Source organism: Papilio machaon, chromosome 11 (assembly GCF_912999745.1).
Source record: "Papilio machaon chromosome 11, ilPapMach1.1, whole genome shotgun sequence".
Taxonomy (NCBI): Eukaryota; Metazoa; Arthropoda; class Insecta; order Lepidoptera; family Papilionidae; genus Papilio; species Papilio machaon.
In genome coordinates, this window is record NC_059996.1 from 4,954,675 (window position 1) to 4,974,781 (window position 20,107).

A 20,107-nucleotide genomic window follows, 5' to 3' on the forward strand; every position below is an offset into this window, starting at 1 on the left:
AGTCACTCAAGACATCCTTGATTAAGGCAGCCGCCGATATTGACATGGACCTCGTTCGTGCTGTGATAGACGACTGGCCGAGCAGATTGAAGGCCTGTATTCAAAATCACGGATGTCATTTTGAATAAACTTTAGTGTCATAAGAATCTATGTTTTGTTAAGTTCATTTTGGTAAATAAATGGTCACATAATGAATAAACTTGCTTCAATTATTTATATTAAACATGTGACAGAATTTATGACCTGACTAAGTATTACTAAAAAAAATCTGTTTACGTAATCTTAGTCACATAAACAAAAATTACGCATTGTTTTTTATATTTATTACGTTTATTAATAACAATTTAATTGGGAATATATAAATTGGTCTATATTAAATTATATCGTAATTATTCATTTTCGGGACAAAACAAATAACTGGTAACCCCAATCCTCTCACTTATATATAGGTATAGTCTATAGTACTCTCTATCTGTCCCTTACGGGTGAACGCGCATGTCATATCTATATAATTCTTCATCTGAGCCAAATAGAGAGCTGCAGCTGCAAGGTTCAATGTTGCCATTTTCATAATTACGAAATTCCATAAAAATGGGCGCTAGTAAGCTATCTATATATTTAGATTGACTTATGCCCACCGGGTCAGATAAGTTTGTCGGCCTAGATGCGACTTAGTTCTTTAACACATTTAATCTAACATGTCAACTGAGCCATAAATTATTCAACTATTTAGTTGCCTACTTCATCAGCCAAGAGATGTCTACCACTTTTAAACTACATACTCACTCTACGATAGTCTTCTTAAAATTCAATGAAGACTTACCATGATTTTCTACTACTCAAATACTTGTACAAAAAAAAAGTGACATCTGTTTTTTTTTTTTTATATACAGAGTGAGAGGAAATTGAGACAAATAATTGAAACACCATGAAACAACATTTTTATTAGACTGTCTTCTTACATTCACATTTATTTTACATTTACCGAAATTTCAAATGAGTATCATAAAGTGAAAGCGTTGAGTTATGTTTTTATATTTAAATAAAAAAGTATTCCCTGACATTAAAAGTTACGGAAAAAATCATATTATGATAAGAATTTTATTATTCTAACACTTTTACTATTAAAACAATATCTAAATCAACTGTGAATGCTAAGAATGAAATCATGTTTTGTTACAATTAACTTTTTTTGTTAAGTATAAAAAAACATGTTGTTCTGTATATTTGATTACCTATTAAATAACCAACACCTATGTTTATACTAAAAGCAAAAATTAAATCTTTGGAAATGAAGTTTGCCTTTATTTTAATGTAAAAATAATTTACTATGTACAAATTGCTCAATAGAATATCTCATTCTATCATATCACATTTTCTATCTTTTAAATTTCTCTAAAAAAGCTTAGACCATTTTATTTTTTAGGAAAAATTAAAACAGAGCTTCAAACTTTTTGAATACCTATTTAAGATTTCAGCGGAGTATAGAAGGAAACATCAACTGCCATATATTTATAATCACATAGATTGGAACAATATATTAAAACTTTTTTTAGGAATAACATTTATAGGATTAGAAAAATTGTACACTTGACTAGTGAAATGTATCAGATCTAGATTTAAAATATATGAATTAACATGATACTTATAAGTGATTCACCTCTAATTATTAACCAAGGGAATTAGTTTTCATACTTTCAGTAAGTAACAATAGCTTTATTTAATTTTGCCTATTTCATTTGTCAAGAATAGTTTTTCATTTTTATTTAATGTGTACAAGTCCTGTTACATAAATTAATTTGTTTTGTAGCTTTTCAATATTTGTTGAAGTTTAGAAAAAACCTAAAAAAGCAAAAATCATGCAATACTCCATGTGTAACAATAAATTCTTGGTTTTGAGCTGCTAAGTTTGAAACAATCTATCCTTAGATTGATATGTTAATTTGAAGTAAAATCATTTACCTTTAATTTCAATTTTTCTTTTTTTATACTAACTTTTTACTTATAATTTAAATAGAAATAATGTATCACTTGAATTCTTATAGACAAAATAAAAGTAAAATAAATTATTTGAATGATTTTAACAAAATGAGAATCATCAACAATTAAACAGTAAAAAATAGCACCAATAATTTTCAAGCTTCATGCTATTGAAAAAAAAAAACTATTTTAAGCTCTAAAATTAGCAGTACAACTATACAATCTCATACCTTGTTTCAAAAAAGATATACACATGTATATTTGGCAAAAACATTTACCATGTTGTAAATTGATGGAATAAAAAGCATTAACATTGAAAAATCCTATTCATAGAAAACATCAATACTCCGGACAACGAGTATGTGGAAGAGGTTGACTTAAACAATTTTCAGAGTTGGGTTCCACATTGAATGCTGTGTGCACTATGATGGCAGGCTGAGTGGGTGTTGGTGCGTGGAGTTCATGACTCTCTCCGGGAGCCAGGCTTGCTATGGCCGCCAACAGATCGGGGTTCACAATAGGCTCACCTTCTTCACGAGGCTCCCAACCCACTGGGGGGCTTGACGGAGGTGAAATCAAGAACTGTTTCACGGGAGCGGGTGGTTTTAAATTTTTCAATGAAATTGGCGTCACCGGCTGTGCGAAATAACAGTTTATGCAAGAGTTATAGAATTTATATTGATGAAGTTGCAGGCGGGCTCCTGCCGCCGCTAGTGGGCTATCATAGTTAACGCGCAATCTTTTAAAACTACGAAGCCATTGAAATGTTACATTATCTGAAAAATTACGAAAAATATCTTCTAATTCTTTCTTTAATTTTTCGTCAGAGAATACATCGCTGTGGATATTTGTAACGATCACTGATTTCGGCAAATCATCGAAATCGTTTGTTTCTTCTTGAAAACCACTTTCTTGTTCAAAATCTTCTATGTTAGGGTGTATATTGGGCATACCATCTTCGGGGTTTATGTACATTTCATCAAAGGTATCACCGTCTTCTTTATTAGCCATGATATTTATTTTATATTAAATTAAAGAAAACTAATGTGGAGTTTACGTTTTAATGTTACGTTTACAGGAAAAATAATTGTATAGTTAGATGTGAAGTCTCAATATTTTTCTAATATTTTTACACAGAATACAGATTCGCAAATTTTAAAAATTATTTAATCGATGGCAAAATGTCATTGTCATAACATGTTTGTCAATAGTCTTCAATATCATATTATTTTAATTCTAAAAAAAATATGACAATTATTACATGAAGTTACTTTAAAACAACAAAATTCAAATAAATAACAAAAATGAAACATTTTTTCAGAACATTTTATTTACAGAACGTACACAATTAAAGCATTTCCTTTTACGTTACTATGTTTTTTTATTTGTTTATTTAATTTTTATTTAGAATTAAACTACATTATCTTTTGTAGAAACTCCATATTTTTAACTAAAGTTAAAAGCAAGTTGATATTATTAAAAATAAAACAATTTGAGATGCCCCATCAAGGCCCTTTAGTACATGAAACAGGATCCGTTCCGTTTTAATTGTAATGGTATGGTAATGGCAACTTTTTAGTTTGTTGTTGCTTGTCGAATAAACAGACATTATAATTGTAAAGTTGTTTTTTGTTTTATTTTAGCCAAAAACTATAGTTATACCTCCACAACTTATTGTACTAAATCTAAAACTGTTGATAAAGAATAACTTATATTTCACACAAGGTTATACAAATGGCAGGCTTAGAATCTATGGTAGCAGAAGAGGTTAAGCCAATCGACAGAGAAAAGGTTTGTTAATACTCTTATTAAATCATTGTGATTTATTTTACATACATATTAATTTATTGTAATTTATTGCAGACATGCCCTTTATTACTTCGCGTGTTTTGTTCTACTGGAAGACACAATTCGCCCGGCGATTACGCTAGAGGGCTTGTACCCCAAAATGAACTTCAAATTTATACATGGATGGACGCAACATTGAGAGAACTAACAGGTTTGGTGAAAGAAGTGAATCCTGAGACTAGGCGGAAAGGCACATACTTCGATTTTGCTATAGTGTTCCCCGATGCGAGATCCCCTACATATCGTATGAGAGAAATCGGCGTGACTTGTTCGGGACAACGGGGTGGTGATGATAATAAAACTCTGGCTCAAGTAAAGTTCCAAATTGGAAACTACCTAGATATATCAATAACTCCATCAAACAGAATGCCACCTCCGATGAGACGACCGCAAAACTATATTAATAATAGATCATATTAAAGTAATGATTAAATACTTCTTATGCTTTGTTTTATAATAAATAATAAGTACACATACTGTTTTTTTATTTTAAAACAATCACTGTCATAGTATGTTACAATAGTTTACATACAATATTAACTTATACAGTTTGTAATGACTTTCAGTAATGACAAATACTAAGCTGACATAGTGTGTTATATGTAGGTTATGGTCTCAGTTTTCTGAGATTAGTGAAGTGTAACAGATTACATAAAATTCAGCGATTTTAATATATTAATTTAATAAGAAAATATAATTTGTAATTAAAACCAGGACCAACTTGTAATGGTTAGTTCTTTTTCTTAGCTAAAGTGTTCATATTTTGTTCTAAAGTGTTCTAAATTAAATCAGTACAATATTAATACTTGAGTTGGTGAAAAGTAACTTATTTTCTGTTGTGGTATGCAATAACTTATGTGAATTGAAGAAACTACTTGGTCTTAAATTATACTGCAGACTAGTATGGTGGTATGAATTATGGTAGTACATTTGACTCAAAAAAAACCCTTATAGGAAAGAATTTCAAGAAATGGTTATCTTAATTTTTTCTGTTCCAATACATAGTGGGTATTTACAAGAAATTAAGGGTGAAGTTTACATTCCAAACTGTTAAAGTTGTCTATGTAAATCAATCATCACTGTTCATAGGTGGTTGTTGTGGTTAGTGTTAATATCATAACTTACCCTCGTTTTTAAGAAAATGATATGACTGCCAAAATTTAGTCACAGTACAGCCAATGTTTTATTTAAAAACGACGCGATGGTTGTAATTCGCGAAAGTAATTTACATCAAAATTAATTAATAGCGGAATAATTACGCATTTTTTAAACGTATTTGTGGTGCATTAAGTTCCATATATGAATATTGTATTACTCAGCGGTTTGGGTAAATTTAAACTGTTTAGTAGTATCAGCGAAACTTTCAGTAGCAGATTAGCAATTCAAGTAAAAAATACTTCGATGCTATTTCAGACTTCTTCCAAATGACAATGTGAATCTTACGCTAACTGTCGGGTTAAACTTAAACAATGTATCGCAAGTATCAGATTAATTATATTGTGTCCGGTCACCTGGTCCATTCCGGCGCTCCGATTTCGTCGTCATTTGCAAAACAAGCGCTGTAAGTATGTGTCTCAAAAGTGAAATGAAAGGATATTAATAAGAAGAAGGAGGAACACTTGAAGTGTATCTGTGCGTGTGTGCTAGTGATTTGTGTTTCAATTTGATTAGTGTCGTCAACTCAACTTGGCGAGCCAGACTTCCAGATCCAGAACTGAGAGGTACGAACAAATCTGAATGTAAGTAATAAGGTAGAGTAAGAATAGAGCACACAGGAAAAGTTTCAATATTCATTTGAAAACAGTGCTTAGTCATTGAAAATGTAGTTATACCTGCGCATTTGTTAAAAAGGTTTTCTTTATAATATAGATCTCTTACAGTAAAATTAGCTATCTACAAAATTTAAGGCATCTTTTGTGGTGGCGTGAGAATGGAGCTCTGAAAAAGCAGTAAAAATAAAAACGTAATCATTTTTAATGGTTATATTTTCGTCTTATTTGTTAGTTGAAGCTGACGTCATAGACCAGCTAAAACAACTTACAGTTGTTACGAAATAGAACGAAAAAGTTGACTTAAAAATAAATTTTCCTAAAATAAATATTGTAATATACTTAAGATCTAGTGAATACTCGGTGATCTGAATGGCCTCTTAGATTTCTTCCCCATAGCTGCGAGATCGATTGTGATGCCATTGGGCAATACGGCTTTGTTCTCTTGGTAATCTATGAAACCCTTTTGTTCCTTTTCCTCGTTTGCTTTATCGCAAGGTACACCTGTCTCGTAGTTGTATTCGCGTTTTACGCCGTCAGGGTCAACGTAGCCATATTTGCCTCGAGTAACACAATTGTAACCGATGGTTTCCTCTTTGAATGATCCGTCATCATTTTCAAAGCCCCAGGTGATACTTCCGTCGTCATTTTCCTCTCTGAACTTTCTGATGATTTGGGCTACTGGCTTCTTCTCCCTAGAATTTGATGGACTGTATTTCTGTTGAGGAACGCTTTTAACAGGAGCACGATTGACTTGTTCTTGACGGTTGTATTGGCGTACTGGTTGAATCTGCACTTCCTCTTCATCGACGAAAGGTTTGGGCTCAGGTCGGAAGGCCGGGCGCTGCGGGCGGCTCGATAGAGGCTGCAGGCGCGCCGGTTGCGGTCGGGGTGCCTCGTTTCTTTGTGGGGCGAACGACTGAGGTGACACTAATGGCCTGTACTGCGTGGGTCTGACTGGTTCTTGTCTAGGCGCCGTCGGGGTTGTTTGAGTGAAAGGTGTGGGATTGTAGACAATTGGTGGTTTTGGCTGTGATGTAGTAGTGATATCAAAGTAGTCGTTTTGTGGCTCAGCTGTAGAGAAAGCATTAGAAACAAAAGCTGTTGGTGTGTTGATGTCCACGTCATCTTCTGGTTCTTCGGTGACTGGTTTTGCAGTTTCCTCCAGAGACTGTAGACTCGGCCGGGGAGCGGCATCTACAGACTTGAACGATGGCCTGGCCAGACCAGGTCTCCTAATTCTGTTTACTACGCCGGGGAGCGGTCCAGTAGCTTGCAGTCTTCCTTGTCTGAAGCCGCCCTGCCGCGGTCCGCCTAATGGGATCGCTCCAGGAATTTGGAGTCTTGGTGGAGTAGGCGAATCAAATTGAGCATAGACTGTGACTGCACACAGCATACATATCTGAAACGTACAATTAAGTCCTTAGTATTTTCTTTGTAAATTACCTGATGTTAGTAATGACAAAAATGAAAATGAAAATGAAAATGAAAATGAAAATGAAAATCTTTATTATTGCACACTAAGTTTACAAAAAAAAAACTTGACAAGGGACACCGGGATGGAACGAAGTTCCTTTCGATTAATTAGTGAAGGAATTGTAATAAAACTTTTTTTTTTAAGTCGCGACACCACACTGTTCAATGCGAAATAGAAATGAAAATATCTGGCTTGCTTTCTATAAGAGAGAGAGAGACGGACAGAGAAACATGCGACGCCGCACACCTTACAATAGCTTACTATTCACAACACGCGATAAGGAACTTCGTTCCAATAAATTAAAAAGTAATGTACTAATTTTATGTTTCAACGTAACAAAATTATTTAACCAAAAATGAACTAATTTTAGTCTTGAATTGTTGTTTTCTAAAACCTTGACCATGATTGCAAGAGTACGGTGTGAACTGTCGTATATGACCACTTTGTAATGTCACGTCCCGGATATAGGCACCATGGGGCCGTGTGAGTAAGTTTGCATCACACTAGTATAACTTGAATTGTAGCGCCTTAGTTAAATAATACGTATTTCGAATGTAGAATGATAGTCAACTTAAAATAGGAAATAAAAAATTAGATAGCCTCTAAGATTAGGTATTGTAGGAGTTAATTACCTTTTTATAAAATTACTAGCTTTAACCCGCGACTCCGTCCGCACGGAATAAAAAATAACAGAAAACGGGGTAAAAATTATCCTATGTCCGTTTCCTGGTTCTAAGCTACCTGCCCACCAATTTTCAGTCAAATCGATTCAGCCGTTCTTGAGTTATAAATAGTGTAACTAACACGACTTTCTTTTATATATATACTAGCTTTTTCCCGCGACTCCGTCCGCGCGGAATAAAAAAAAATTTAAAACGGGGTAAAAATTATCCTATGTCCTATTCCTGGTTCTAAGCTACCTGCCCACCAATTTTCAGTCAAATCGATTCAGCCGTTCTTGAGTTATAAATGGTGTAACTAACACAACTTTCTTTTATATATATAGATTATGATAATCTGCTATTAATATTTTGACCATCTCAATAAAGCTTCTGCAACGAATGTTTGTAATTTTAATTATAGTGTGGGCTGGCATGTAATGCTAAGTAACTTTGAGTCCGCCCATTGTGCCTTAAGTTTACGAATGTAATAAAATAAAAATTGGTGGTTTTGCTATTCATGAATCTATCCTATGTTAGGTACATAGTATTAATAAAAATAGTAAGCCGGCTTCTACTAGGTTGATTGAATTTTCTTATCACAAGTTGGCATAATTAAATACTATTTAATCCTTTTTTCATTTTTGTTAATGCAGAACTTTTTCTTTACCAACATATTACATTTAAAAATAGTTATCTTAGTTCTGGTTGATGCAGTACACAATGAATGAATAGCGTACTTTCTAGTGTTAGTCCTTGTATTGCAGTCATGTCGAACACGACTGACTTGATATACCGGCTCTACAACCGTGCTAAATTACTCTGTCCCAATTTTATTTTTATTCAAATTAAGATATTACTATTATTTGTCAGAGGTTATAAAGCTGGTGACACATATTTGTAGCTATAAAACTTTGATTAAGGGTCGGGGATAAATCATATGCTATTGTAAAATTTCGTCTCATTACCCTGGGCTTGCCAGTTCTACTGCCGGAAAGACAGACACAGAAACTATTTTCGTGAAAATTTTGTCATAATTAATAAATAAAATAAATGGTTCCATTTTTTCCATTACAATTCTGAAGAATTTAATTAAAAAATTATATCTCTACTATTTTACCGCAGACGAGTAATATAAAGCTAAGTTACCTTTCACATTATTTTTACAACTGTTATCCATAAAGTAGAAAATTATAAAACGTGCATAAGATTGCGTGCGAATGAGGTATCTAACTTAAAACTTCAACAAGAATTACAAAACTGACAATTAAAAGATACGAATTAGTCTCGCAATAATTTTTGCGTAATAGGAGCCCGGTGTTTAAATTATTGAGGCATTTACAAGTAAAGGTTTAGGAAAGAAACAAATTAACATCAAATTAGCAGAAGTAGCTTCCATTATACATAAAAATCGGATGCAGAATAATTAACCATGTATCTGAGAATTTATAATCTACTAAACACCAATTTTTTTTATTCCGTAGGTAATACTTGGTTGTTAAAAAATCTTTAAAGGGTTTCTTTACGAAAAGAAAATACAGTTATGTACGTATACAATATGTATATGTATTCATATATGATATGATATTGTTATATAATGTGACAATATTTTCTTTAAGTATCTCTCAGTGACTGCCGTTTTTAAAATTAACGTTTATCGTTAAAACTAAAATACTTGAAATCTGAAATTAAATTAATAAAACACAGAACTTTACTTGAAGTTTCTTTGCATTATAAAGAGCACTTTGTTGGTTATTACACCGATAATAATCTATATTTATCACGGAAGAATTACTCGTAATTACCAATAGAGCAAGTATGATATTAAGCCAAGCTCGTGAGCATGCAACATTTAGAATTTTAAATCACTAATGTTCCGTCTATGGTATTGTTTTTGCTGCATTTATATGTTATCTAGATGTACACTTGAGCTGAAATGCGGAAAAGAAACAGATAATAAAACATGTCACTTTAATAATTATGATCACGCACACAAACATCAATTAAGTATACAAGTAAAGCAAGTAACATGACCTTTGTCTATGTGAATGTACTGCAAGTAAAGTATTTATAAACAAGTAGTTTATCTAGGTCAAGATACAAAGTGCATTATTAGGTATTGATTTCATATTCAAATTGTTAACGCTTTATGTATTCAGAAAATTAAAAGTGTATTAAATAATATATATATATATATATATAAGATGAAATATTTTATATATTTAAATGTTACTTGACGTGAATGTTATCTTATTTTGGATAACTTGGAAAAGTTGTTTTATGAGTATTTATGAGTTGATATTTAATTTGGCTTACGTCACGAGTCATGATAGGAATTTAAAACGATCCGTGTAGGTTAGGGCGGGTGCAACCTCGTTCTGAAAGTGGTAAGGACGCCTGGGCCACTCAGACTTCCGCCAGTCAAGGCTATGTGTATTTTGAGTCGATTATTAAACATTGTGTATACGAAAGTTTTCTTCGTCTTTTAATATTTTGATATTTAAAAAGTGGCTTTAGTAATCAAAGCTTAACTTAAAAGAAGGAATAGATATTGAAAATATTCAGAGTTCTAGTGTCTAACGTTTCATACTCATCATATCTGTTATTGAATTAGTATTAATTAATTTGATTAATAATACGCCGGTAAAGTAATTATAAAACATGATGTAAACTGTTTAATTGTTTCCCGATAATGAACAAAAACTGATGTTCCTGTGGAAGCCAGACGTAATGGATATACATATGCATTACACGCATATAACTATTTTCATAACGTCGCAGTAACTGAGCATAACTAACTAACAACGGGTTGAGTAACTTAAAAACGTAAGGACAAAATCATTGTGCTGAAAGTGTCTTAAAGTGTCGCAATGACATGGAAATGACACATCTGAACAAGCTTTAACTGTCAAAATGGTGTTAACGTACTTCAAAGTACCACTTTGGAATTGTTATTTGTAGTGAACGAAATATTACAACCTAAAGGTTAGATGTCACACACGAAATCTCATATTGAGTATATTGATGTCAAATAAATTTTTAAGAATTTTGGTTCTTCACTTATTATATTACCCTTAGTTGAAATTATTTGCATTTATTTAAGTTTACATTATGAAATATCATAAAAATCCAGGTATTTCTGTAGCACAGTGTGTATTGCTAAAAAGTCAAGAAAATTGTTTCTTTATCATTGTTGAATAAACATCTTAATTTGTATTTGATATCGTAACATAGTACATTACATAATCAAATACTTCGCATTCGATAAAGAACATGAAGTAAAACTTTTACCAATTAAATTCTTACTTTAGTCTAGTAAGAATTATATTAATTCTAATCTCGTATGTACTGAATGCGGATGTACTGCGTTGAAGTCTTTTGTACGGCGGTTTATCGCTGTATGAGCGGTGACTGATATCTTACTTCTTACTAATATTATAAATGCGAAAGTTTTGATGGATGTTTGTTAGTAGGTATCTCCGGGATAGCTCAATGGATCTTAATTAAATTTGAAACAAATGTAGAACATTGTCTGGAAGAACAGAAATGCTACTAATTAAGTTTTTTTTAATTCCGAGCGGACGGAGACGCGAGCGTCAGTTAGTTGTTTATAGACGCAACTCATTACTACTCATAATCACTTTCCTATAAATATAATATTAAAATTAGATCATACAAAATTACACTCCTGCAATTGTAGTACTGAGAACGTAACATAATAGTGCTCGTTAAAACATTATTTTATTTAATCTTACGATGTGAAAGTGATCAAATATAAATTGAAGAATTATTACTTGAAAATTATGAGAATTTTAATAATGTCGCCTTCCAATCTATACATATTAATAAAATTGGAGTGTCTGTAACACCGAAAAAAAAAACATATTTGTAAAACGTATGATGTATTTGCGTTGTTGATAACGAAAAACCAATTTTTAAATTTTTTGTCTGTTAGTATGTCGGTCCGCAAGTCCGCGTTTGTTCCGGGTAACCTCCGGAACGGCTGGGCCGATTTCGACGGGACTTGGCCGGAAAGGTAGCTGGTGCACGCAGGCATATTATAGGTGCTGATTAAGTCGCGGGCGACCACTAGTGCGCCTATAAATCTTTAAAGCTACTTGTTACGGAATTTCAATGTTTTCCTAAACGATTATCGAAGTACTTTATTAGGGCAAGCGGGCGCGGTGGTTATTAAGGTTTAGTTTTTGCGTCGTTATTGCGTATATTTAATATCGTTATTGTAAGTTACGCATATCAAAGCTATGTATCTATTTCTGACAGGTTTGTAACACTGGGCAAGTGTGGTAACGTGCCAAGTTGAAGAATTTGTCCGCGGGCATTGCGTGCTTTACGTAACTTATTTTTTAATTTTATGTGTCACTTGCTAAACAGTTTTTGTTACGGTTTGTAAAACAATAAGGGCAAGATTTTCGAAAGCCTTGTACTATTTAACGTATTAGTACTTTGCGAATATTGTTATTTCTTGGCAACATCGAAGTCGATATATGTATTTTTTATTAGTGAATTTCTTTTATTAATTGAAAGGTTAGAGCCGTAGCTGTACTCGCCTTTTCAATAGATTCAAGGCTGTCATGCGAAATAAATACCTTCTCTGAATGTCGGGTACATTATATCAAAAACTATTTATGCATTATAATTTATGGACCGACACGCATAGCGAGTGAATAAGTATTCCTTTTATTTGTTCTTTCAAGTTCGCAAATAATACAACGAATGGAGCTCGATAAGTAAATTAAAGAATGTTTGGAAATAAAACGAAAAGTTAAATTAGAAAATAGTTAATATAACTATCCATAGGGATAGTTATATTAAATTTATTAAACTGTAATATCTTAAATGTCTTTTCTAAAATAAAAAATTAAATTAAAAATAAATTGTTTTCGAAAAAAAATTGAGCAAATGAAGGGGATAGGATGCACGATCTTGTTTTTGATAAGTACTCACCAGTAATGTCTTCATGATGTTCCGAAGCACGACACAATCACGCGACGAACAACCAACAAATAAAGGAAACGCCTCCCGCGCCGGCTATATGAGGTCGCCCACTCTCGCCCTGCTCCCGACGCGACCACCATACTTTATTGCAAGGTGACCGGCTGCGGACGACCACTTCACTTCATACAAACCCACAAAAATACAATACAACATAAATCGGTTGCACTAACTCTATGATACCGCTAAACGATCCAATTAATTACGATATATTTTAAAATTCAAAACTGCTTCGCTACTTTTTTGTGTTAATGTTTAACTGTTTATCCCCATTTATTAAATGCGCTACAATTATTATAAAATTTGTTTACAATATTTATTAATAAATATTGGTTTTAAACACACCTATGCTCCTTAATTATTCGATTCCATATTCAAATAGGGAATTAAAAATATTGGCATAAATTATTATTATAATATGAGATACTTCCGTGTGATTCCATATCTTGTAAAAGAAGTGTGTAGAATCGAAAACGAGCAAAGATTATTTAATATGCGGCGTGTACTTATAAGTGCATGTTATAATGCGATAATGAACTTGCAGTATGTCCTTTTAAACAAGGTCGGCGTTAAAACTTTGAATGATATGAATTGAGTTACATTTCGATATATTCTCTCTAGATATCTCTAAATTGTTATGTAAATATTGAATACACAATAAATAGATACGAATCTGTCACATTGTTCGCGTGCCAAATGCGTTGTATTGTAGCTTGTTACCGTGCGTTTCCACTGCTAAAACAGAACTTTTGTTATCTCTATAATTTTAAAGGTGATAAGAGTGAAGACGATACGTTTTTGTATATGTGCGTCCGCATTGGAAACTCACGGTTACTAGCTTAGGTTTTTTCAGATGAGCATACAAAGGGTATGATGTAACAAAATGGGCATTGTTCTTCTATTTGTAATTCAATAGAATCGGTCGCAACGTGCGGTATGTCATGTGGTAACAGCTTGGATAATAACTTTTTACGTTAATCGATTATTTCGAATGTTTTTTAATGATTTTATATGAAATTTTTAAAATGTCAATAGCTCGTAGCACATATATTTTTAAATGGCTTCTTTTACAACATAATTTAATGCGTGTTTGTGAAACAAAAGTATTCTACTTCGAAGTAAATTGTTATAATGTTCGAGATAATGTCATTTTTTTATATTAAGACTCAAGAAACATCAAAATACTTCGTTTTATTTCTTTGTTTCAGGTACCAAAAGCTTATTTTATGTTCCAGGAGCGGTATGTTTATTTAATTCTAATCGTTGGTCTGTAACATTTAATCAATGAGATGTGTGATTGTGGTGTGTTACATCATTGAAATGTTTTTTTAAAAACAAGTGCGTAGTAGTCTGGTCACGCAGGTCTCAGGAAAGTGTATCGACAGCATCACAACACGAGTGAGTGAGAGTTAGTGCCATAATAGTTCATTCCCCGCTCCGCTGTGGCGGTCTGCGTTTGCGACGCTGCATAATTTGTAATTTTTTCCTGCAATAGAATAACGTGTAAATATAGCTTTCGCACCCACAATATTAAACAATTAGATAAATATTTTCTTTGTTCAAAGTACTTGTAATTATCTATTTTTTACAGTCTTGGTTTACATAGTTACGTACAGTAGTGGTTTACGTAGTTTGGTAAAGTTTACATTAAATTGCATACTCATACCCATTGTACGCCAAATTTTCTAGTAATTTAGATTTTTCTTAATTAATATACTCTTATCATCATCCTATCCAGTTCTTTTATCGAGAAGGTCGGATTAGTAAGTATTACTCTGCCATATACTTATCTCTATCAACCAGCACATCTGAATTCACCTCCTTACATATCCATATCTATCCATACTTAGTTAATACAGTGTAGTTTCGAAATTTCTTTCATGCAATCCCTGTAATTCAATTCATGCGTAGAGAAAATTGCCACATTCATGTAGAAGATAACTAAAGCAATATTTCTTTTACATTTTACCTTTAACTGTTAGTCGGGACATTTGGTAAGAAAGAAGCCACCAGCCCCGTTACCTGTCCCGTATCACCTTTTTCAATGAGTCGCTTCTGATTCGACACGACGCATACTCTATATGCTGTCACAATAGGATATGTTACGGGGTCATATTCATAGTTAAATGTTACTGTTTAATGTATTTGTGTCAGAAGTTCCGAAAACCTGTCACCTTTTTAAAACAAAGCTTAAAGTAAGTTGATATTAAAGAAACTATGAATATAAATAAAAGAAATGGCATTTATAAAAGTAAAAGTAGCTGGGTGCAAGAATATTGAAGATGCAATAAATCGAAATTGGTAATGCGTTGCGATGAGCGTATCAATCATTAAATCTGTCACATACTAATTAAAGCTGGTGACTAATTGTCACGCACCCATATATGTGACATCAATGCAAGATATACGAAGCGTTGGCTTATTATTTTCTACGCTATTGACCATTCTTCTGTAATTACATTTTTAAATTTGTTGTAAAATTTATGAAAAGTTTACGTCGGTCACAAGAAAGTATCTTAAATAAATTTTTCTCTATAACTGTAACTCTATAGCTACGATAGAAATTTATCAATATTTCCGTGTGTTTCCGTGCTTAAGATGTCTTTGTAGACATGTTTCAACAGTGGAAACGTACTCTAAGTTTTCGTTATTTGAATAGTGTCTGTATCATATTTCTATAGGAAAGTAAACTCGTACAATGGTTATGTTCGTATTCGTCGCACGTCGCGTTTACGTCGCGTCACCGTTACCGACATTTTGTAATGACTACTAAGGGAACGAAGCCCTAGACGACTGGTGTCAATGTCCTGTTTGTAATACAGAACATTTTAATATTAATTTTAAATGTCATTATCTTCGAAATTTTTTTATTAGGTTTACTACTAAACAGGCCAAGCCACACTATAGGATATCGTGGCCTATGTCCGGTCATGTCTTTTCTAAATAATAGGGAAGATTTAGAAGCAGCTGACGTGGATAAATTTAGTTATATGTGTTTTTTTCTTCTCGTGAAACCGATATATTGCGCCGGGGAAACATCAAAGTAAGGTCTAATTTAATTAAGTGTATGAGCTATTTATTATATTTTATTCATCATCATCATCAGCTCACTAAACGTCCCCACCGAGGGGCTCGGAGCCTACCCCAAGTTAGGGGTGACTAGGCCATAGTCCACCATGCTGGCCCAGTGCGGCTTGGTTGACTTCACGTATATCATTGAATTTATTCGCGGATATGTGGAGGTTGCACCACGATAAATAACGGCGACGTCGGATAAATGTACATATGTAAATCGAAAGTCGAAAAACATATTGGTACATGGCGGGATTCGAACCCAGGACCTGCAGATTACAAGTTACAGTTAACCCCTGAGCCACCGACGCTCCGCTATTACACGCTTATTATTACTCGCTTTACTATTTATTAAATTTTATTATAAGTGATAATAAATGCTTATTCCATCCGTACTTAGTTAAAGCTATAGTTACATTGAATGAGAAATGCAATTGAACTTTATAGCTCATCTTATATAGCTATTGTGATTTGAAAGTATTCAGTAAAGTTCAAGACAAATGGGACTAAATGCATTATTCGCTTTGAGTGTCGTCCTTGAGGTTCACTATAAATCACAGCCTCCAAATTCTTTAAAAAGGTTTTGCTGAGCATAAAAGTTAATTTATATAAAAAAAATCAAGTCATAGAAAATATAACAATAATATTATTTTTAAGCTGGGCCCAAATACATTGTTTTGTATGAACTCATACACTTTTACTCATGGAACACTTTCTCTATTCTATGACATTTTTATATTACATGTTACACAGTAGTCTCATAAAAATGTAGTGTTCAAGGTTTCACTTTAACTAAGACTAGTACATAATATATACATGTTCTTATGTAAAGCTATGAATGAAGAAATTTATGTTTTCTAACAGGTGAAACTACAAAAAATCCAGCAAAATTTATACGAATATAATGTGAAGACGGTACAAAATGAAAAAAAAAACATGTTACATATTATTTTATGGATTATACGTTTGAATTTTTTTTATGTATGTATCTCATTCAATTCATACACTTGCATACTTGCGCATGTATAAAAAATCAAAACAAAACAGTGTATTATGTAATTGCATTCAAGTAAGTTGTAAAAGGTGTTATTGGTTCATAAGATGCATCGACAATGACACAATTTGTTGACCGCGATCTTATTATGGTTAATGAGCAAGTGTCAAGATTACGATGTGGTCAAGTAGGCTGCTGTACGGAACTAAAGGTACCTTTAGCGGTAATATAGTGCATATGTAACAGTACTCATCTCAGATTGCAATAGTCGTTGGTTTCTTTGAAACCTTGACCTAATGCCAGTGTATCCATTTATCCGATATCCAAGTAACCGACAAGTTCTCACATACGAGTACTTTGAAATTTTTGAAATAGTTTCGTAATTTAATCATTTACTGTCTAAAAGCTTTTATACGCACGACGTCTAGATGTTGGAAATAAAACGCTCCTGTTAATATAATATATACATCAGTCACCGTCTTATTCCACCTGCCATTGGTCTGCCTGGCCAAGTGCCGAACTCCAAGCAAACTTTTACGTGAGTATATTACAGAACTAGAAACTACTAATTAAAGGGATTAATTTCATCTAATGTGGGTTAATGTACCTTTGTTGTAGTTATTAAACCAACAATATTTTATCATGCATATCTTTAGGAAGGCTATTGTAATACTTTGTCGGTTTATGTGTGACAAAAAGTTTTGTTCAAACACTTCATTTCACAAAAAGCATTATACAAGAACCAATTCACCACACTCGGTCATCATGACTGAATTGCTTCTTGTTTAATTATTCTCAAAGTTGACTAAATTGATCGTTATAAAAATAGAAGCAAAGGATTTAAAGTTAAGAGTCGGGAACAACTATTACTTTGTGACTTCAAGGTTTCTTAAATCAGCTATTAAAAACAATATAACCTAATGTCAAAGCATTAAGAAAAAGCTCAATCGTGCCAACACAATACAACACATGCTATCTCGTTTCTTATAAATAATACATAATGTACAATACAAGCATTATATAAAGTGAACTCGTGTGAAATAACAAACGTTTGGTGGAATGCTGCCAAGTACGGACTGATCACGTTGCCTGCCAATTTAGTATTTTACTTGTCTCGAATAATTATTCGAAACGGTTCCAATCGTTTCTAGTGCGAAATTATGCACCTTACTGCTGAATACTTATACCGAGGACTGTTAAATGTACAGAGTAATTAAGATGCACTTGTAATAAAATTAAACAGTTTAATATTTATTAAGGCAAGGTATGCAGACGACCTCTGATTAATGCTACTGAACTGATTTTCCATTTAAGTTTACATCAAATTTAATATCACGGAAGCAACATTAATGAACGGCTCGATCCTAAATACGTATAAGGAAATATCATGACAACTGGAGTACTTGAGCTGATAACTAATTCCATCAACCTTTCACTTAACATATTCCATTACTATGAGTAAATTATCAGTTTTATAATAATTTTTTCTCACTCACTCTCATTTTTCTTATTTTCTTATTTTCTTAAAGGTTACTAAGTTAAGAGATGATATTTGTAGACGTTGTGATGATGGTTTTAATCGTTTGGATATAGTAATTCTCATCGAGCGAGTGTATTTCAAAATGGAACTTACGATGACAGTAATGAAGAATACTGTCTAGTTGCCGTGGTACATCATATTCAAAGGCTTTTTTATATGTTACTCATTTAAGGTTCAGCGTCAAGCTGGCGCCCATGAAATAAAACAAATGCAATAATATAAAAATGTTTTATTACTTATTAACATTTGAAATTTTTTCATTGTTACAATATTTGTTTTCATTATCTCTAAAATTTACAAACTATTTTATCAAATTAGTATTATGTTACACATAAGTAGATAAGCCTAAAATCAATAGGAAAAAAAAGACGTTAATAGAACAGAAGAAAGAAGGAAAATGTTTTTGTTTCATTTAGTTTCTTCCAAGCATTAGAAAAAAGGCTAAGTTAAAAATAATTCATTTCATTGAAAAGTGATGAAATATTTCCAAAAGAAATACTGTTTATTTTGCTGTAGCCAGAATAAATTCTAGTTTTGTGTTAGTTGTAGTGTAGTTCGTTGCCGTGAGTTACTGAAGAACTATCATATTTTTATTATCTTTGTTTTTAAGAAAACAAGGAACGATGACAATATGTTTTTATACAATACTTTCGGCAGTGGAAACCAACGGTTTATTTGTTTAATTAATAAAAATAAATCTCACCACATATATCACGAGAAAAAAGTAAGATATTCTCACCCGAAGATTATTGTAAATCGCGGGTGGCAATGTACTACTTTTCTCCCGTGCTGCGTATACGTTTTTTTCCCTACTTCGATGAAAAGTCGGACCCCATCTTCTCCAATGTATGTTCTTATCATAAACTCTTTTATAATCATACTGTTATAAAATTATCGGGAGCTAAAATGAGATAGGGTCATGCACATTACCTGTAGATAATCGAGCGAATACTTCGAATAGGGCACAAAAAGCGAACTATTTATTCATGTAGGGAAAAACAGTAATTTTAAATCTACTACTAACTGGTACAATGGGCCTAGCACGAAGATTTGTTACCATCGCCTTCGTATCGTCATCGTCATTTATGTCAAAATTGTTAGATAGATAGATTTTTGGTGAACTTTAAGTTACCTTATCGGATAAGGGTGCTGCACAAATTTATTACAAATTTAGTTGATGATACGATGACGATTGTTAAAAATATTCATGCTAGGAACATAATACAATTAAAATTACAGTAACTCTGGGTTTCGACTGCCGTGATACATATCGTTATCTATGTTAGTATGAGAAATGTAGCTTCTTGTAATGTTATTTTTAATTTAGTATAAGAAATAAGTGTTAATAGAAATACATATTACATATTATTTGTATGGACCTGCCATAACTTTTGGTCACCAAACAAATCTTTACAGCATCTTATAGGCCAACGTTATCACAAATATAATCAATAATCTTAAATATTTACATAGATGACCAATGCTTATGTCCTCCATTTGATAGTTTAAAAATATTATGAAATTTAATTCTATTCCACATTTTTCTTAAAATGTAAAAACGTAATAGAATAAAGCAAAAAGTGATTTTTACAGCATTAAAAAAACATAGTGCACATTTAAAAGTTATTAGTTGACACTAGTTTTTCTTCTATTTCTGATTAATCTTTACAAAATCCGTCAGTTATTTAATTAATACTTACATTTAAAACAATAAATTTTATAAGATCATGAAAAATATGTAAAATCACAGTTGCT

General features: G+C 32.5%; 3 protein-coding genes across 3 annotated transcripts; 1 reads left to right on the plus strand and 2 right to left on the minus strand.

Annotated features, from left to right (window-relative positions):
* Window positions 1–2,216: 2,216 nt before the first annotated feature.
* On the minus strand, window positions 2,217–3,110 carry LOC106719691 (protein sarah). The gene has a single exon (XM_014514088.2). The coding sequence runs from the start codon at window positions 2,989–2,991 to the stop codon at window positions 2,320–2,322; it is 672 nt and encodes a 223-aa protein (XP_014369574.2). The 5' UTR covers window positions 2,992–3,110; the 3' UTR covers window positions 2,217–2,319.
* Window positions 3,111–3,507: 397 nt separating this feature from the next.
* On the plus strand, window positions 3,508–4,285 carry LOC106719722 (histone deacetylase complex subunit SAP18). The gene is made up of 2 exons (XM_014514160.2): window positions 3,508–3,771; window positions 3,844–4,285. Exons 1-2 carry the CDS (start codon window positions 3,715–3,717, stop codon window positions 4,246–4,248), a joined length of 462 nt encoding a protein of 153 aa, XP_014369646.2. The 5' UTR covers window positions 3,508–3,714; the 3' UTR covers window positions 4,249–4,285.
* Window positions 4,286–5,795: 1,510 nt separating this feature from the next.
* On the minus strand, window positions 5,796–12,795 carry LOC106719721. Its single transcript, XM_014514159.2, has 2 exons — window positions 12,699–12,795; window positions 5,796–6,999 (listed from the first exon to the last, which is right to left on the minus strand). Exons 1-2 carry the CDS (start codon window positions 12,711–12,713, stop codon window positions 5,947–5,949), a joined length of 1,068 nt encoding a protein of 355 aa, XP_014369645.2. The 5' UTR covers window positions 12,714–12,795; the 3' UTR covers window positions 5,796–5,946.
* Between the last annotated feature and the right edge of the window lie 7,312 nt (window positions 12,796–20,107).

Bases quoted from the DNA above. Each gene is read 5' to 3' on its own strand.
- LOC106719691 (XM_014514088.2), bottom strand. From the start codon at position 2,991: ATGGCTAATAAAGAAGACGGTGATACCTTTGATGAAATGTACATAAAC.
- LOC106719722 (XM_014514160.2), top strand. From the start codon at position 3,715: ATGGCAGGCTTAGAATCTATGGTAGCAGAAGAGGTTAAGCCAATCGAC. The intron at 3,772-3,843 runs GTTTGTTAATAC...AATTTATTGCAG, and splicing joins AGCCAATCGACAGAGAAAAG to ACATGCCCTTTATTACTTCG.